General features: G+C 49.1%; 1 protein-coding gene across 1 annotated transcript in view; it reads left to right on the top strand.

Moving 5' to 3' along the window:
• cacna1fb (calcium channel, voltage-dependent, L type, alpha 1F subunit) overlaps window positions 1-2,500 on the top strand; it is a 60,146-nt gene that overhangs the window by 40,742 nt on the left and 16,904 nt on the right. Inside the window, exons 30-33 of the mRNA XM_061057293.1 lie at window positions 523-681; window positions 770-880; window positions 1,960-2,043; window positions 2,154-2,282. Of these exons, the coding sequence (XP_060913276.1) occupies window positions 523-681; window positions 770-880; window positions 1,960-2,043; window positions 2,154-2,282 (483 nt within the window). The remainder of the gene's footprint in view (window positions 1-522; window positions 682-769; window positions 881-1,959; window positions 2,044-2,153; window positions 2,283-2,500) is intronic.

The following is a 2,500-nucleotide window of genomic DNA, read 5'->3' as shown; positions in this document are numbered from 1 at the left end:
ACACACACACACACACACAAACACACACACATACACATAGATACACACACACACACACACACACACACACACACACACATATAGACACACACACACACACATAGACACAGACACAGATACACACACACACACACACACACACATAGACACACACACACACACACACACATAGATACACACACACACACACACACACACACACACACACACACACACACATAGATACACACACACACACACACACACACACACACACGTTGGGGGTAGTGTTATAGTACTCGATGGTACTGACCAGCACTCTGGTCTCGGTTAGTGCGGTCTAAGACTAAAAGGGGGAGGAGTTAACAGCGCTGTGTGTGTTCATGACGGTGCAGTTGCACTCAGAGACCTCCAGTGGGCGCCAAACTGCAACAAACAGAATTTCCACATTTTGTTGCTTTAAATCTAAACTGAAACACTGAACTGTGTGTGTGTGTGTGTGTGTGTGTGTGTGTGTGTGTGTGTGTGTGTGTGTGTGTGCAGCGTCAGTGTGTGGAGTACGCTCTGAAGGCTCAGCCCCTCAAACTCTACATCCCAAAGAACCCGGTCCAGTATAAGTTCTGGTCCATCATTAACTCGACGGGCTTCGAGTACGTCATGTTCGTCCTGATTCTTCTCAACACGGTGACGCTGGCTGTTCAGGTGAATACATCTGAACTCTTCTTCTTCTTCTTGTTCTCACAGCGAGGAGGAGGAGTCACTTCACTCTGTGTGTGTTTCTCTCCTTCAGCACTACGAACAGTCCAAGAAGTTCAGTCACATCATGGACATCCTGAACATGGTGTTCACCGGACTCTTCACCGTGGAGATGCTGCTCAAGCTGCTCGCGCTGAGGCTCAGGGTGAGAGAATCAAACACACCCCCAAAATAAAACCTGAAGACGACTCGTGTCCTCTTTGTGTTCACACTCAAAGAAGAAGAGATTTTATCAAGTAATGAGTTTCATGTTTCGTAGTGCCAAATATCTACTTCCTGTGAGTCATAGAACTTAGTTTGGATTAATACGCCGCAGAAAGTAGTCCCAAATAAACGCCCTACTGCGATCTCTTTGTTTGATGAAACTACAGTGAAAATAACTGAGCAAGGAAGGAGGGAAGGGATGAGGAAGGAGGGAGAATGGATGAGGAAGGAGGGAAGGGATGAGGAAGGAGTGAAGGGATGAGGAAGGAGGAAAGGGATAATGAAGGAGGGAAGGGATGAGGAAGGAGTGAAGGGATAATGAAGGAGGGAAGGGATGAGGAAGGAGGGAAGGGATGAGGAAGGAGTGAAGGGATAATGAAGGAGTGAAGGGATGAGGAAGGAGGGAAGGGATGAGGAAGGAGGGAAGCGATGAGGAAGGAGTGAAGGGATAATGAAGGAGTTAAGGGATGAGGAAGGAGTGAAGGGATGAGGAAGGAGGGAAGGGATGAGGAAGGAGGGAAGGGATGAGGAAGGAGGGAGAATGGATGAGGAAGGAGTGAAGGGATAATGAAGGAGTGAAGGGATGAGGAAGGAGGGAAGGGATGAGGAAGGAGGGTGAAGGGATGAGGAAGGAGGGAAGGGATGAGGAAGGAGTGAAGGGATGAGGAAGGAGGAAAGGGATGAGGAAGGAGGAAAGGGATAAGGAAGGAGGGAAGGGGTGAGGAAGGAGGGAAGGGATGAGGAAGGAGTGAAGGGATGAGGAAGGAGGAAAGGGATAATGAAGGAGGAAAGGGATAAGGAAGGAGGGAAGGGATGAGGAAGGAGTGAAGGGATGAGGAAGGAGGAAAGGGATGAGGAAGGAGGGAAGGGATGAGGAAGGAGGGAAGGGATGAGGAAGGAGGGAAGGGATGAGGAAGGAGGGAAGGGAGGGTGGGTAGAAGGTTTGTATCTTTGTGATTTCATGACATCAGATTGTTTATCGTCTGAGTAAAAACCTCTCGTGTGTCTATTTATTCGCAGCATTACTTCATCGACGCCTGGAACTCGTTCGACGCTCTCATCGTGGTCGGCAGCGTCGTGGACATCGTGGTCACGGAGTTCAGCGTGAGTAAGAGAGCATGAAACTGTTCTCACAGGTTACAGAGTTACACACTGCCCCCTGCTGGTTCTGAGAGGAAGCGTGTGTAGGTTAACGTTTCTCGTCTTTCTCTCAGAGCGGGGAGGACAGCTCCCGGGTGTCCATCACGTTCTTCCGTCTCTTTCGAGTGATGCGATTGGTCAAGCTGCTGAGTAAAGGGGAGGGCATCCGGACGCTGCTGTGGACTTTCATCAAATCACTGCAGGTCAGTGGGCGGGGCTGAAAAGAGGGGGTGGGGCTTGTATTTTGAGCTGTATGTTAAGCAGGTGTTGCGTTGATAGAGATAAGAGCAGCAGCAGTTTAACCTCTCTCTCTCTCTCTCTCTCTTTCTCTTTCTCTCTCTTTCTCTTTCTCTTTCTCTGTCTCTCTCTCTCTCTTTCTCTTTCTCTCTCTTTCTCTTTCTCTTTCTCTGTCTCTCTCTCT

The sequence above is a fragment of the Labrus mixtus genome, chromosome 15, assembly GCF_963584025.1.
Source record: "Labrus mixtus chromosome 15, fLabMix1.1, whole genome shotgun sequence".
NCBI lineage: Eukaryota > Metazoa > Chordata > Actinopteri > Labriformes > Labridae > Labrus > Labrus mixtus.
This window is presented reverse-complemented; position numbering and strand designations above follow the sequence as displayed.